Source organism: Mesitornis unicolor, unplaced genomic scaffold, assembly GCF_000695765.1.
Source record: "Mesitornis unicolor isolate BGI_N332 unplaced genomic scaffold, ASM69576v1 scaffold5475, whole genome shotgun sequence".
Taxonomy (NCBI): domain Eukaryota; kingdom Metazoa; phylum Chordata; class Aves; order Mesitornithiformes; family Mesitornithidae; genus Mesitornis; species Mesitornis unicolor.
This window is the reverse complement of record NW_010187402.1, coordinates 1-334: the sequence shown is the minus strand read 5'-3', so window position 1 is coordinate 334 and position 334 is coordinate 1. Positions and strand designations below refer to the sequence as shown.

At 74.6% G+C, this 334-nt stretch overlaps 1 protein-coding gene across 1 annotated transcript in view; it reads right to left on the bottom strand.

Annotated features, from left to right (window-relative positions):
- MKRN2 (makorin ring finger protein 2) overlaps positions 1 to 288 on the bottom strand; it is a 9,926-nt gene extending 9,638 nt beyond the window's left edge. The window contains exon 1 of the mRNA XM_010185421.1: positions 263 to 288. Coding sequence (XP_010183723.1) covers positions 263 to 288 — 26 coding nt within the window. The remainder of the gene's footprint in view (positions 1 to 262) is intronic.
- Positions 289 to 334: the final 46 nt, after the last annotated feature.

Sequence of the window (334 nt, the reverse complement as noted above, 5' to 3'; positions counted from 1 at the left end):
GCCGCCGCCGCCTCCGCTCCCGGCCGATTACCGACTGCGCGGCTGGCGCTGCCCGCCTTAGGCTTCCCTGGGCGGAGGAGACCGCGCTCCCGCGGGGGTGCAAGGCGGCGCAGGGAAGGACCAGGGGCAGTCCGGGCGAGGGAGGCCTCGGTCACCCGACCCTCACGGTCAGGACGTCCCGAGAAGAGAGGAAGGAAGGGGCGGGCCGGGGCAGGGCAGGCTCCTGGGGAGGGCGAAACAGGCCCGGTGCGGCGGAGCTCACCTGCAGGTCACCTGCTTCGTGCTCATCTTGGCCCTGCTCAGCCCCGCCGGCCCAGCCAGCTCCCCACTCCCC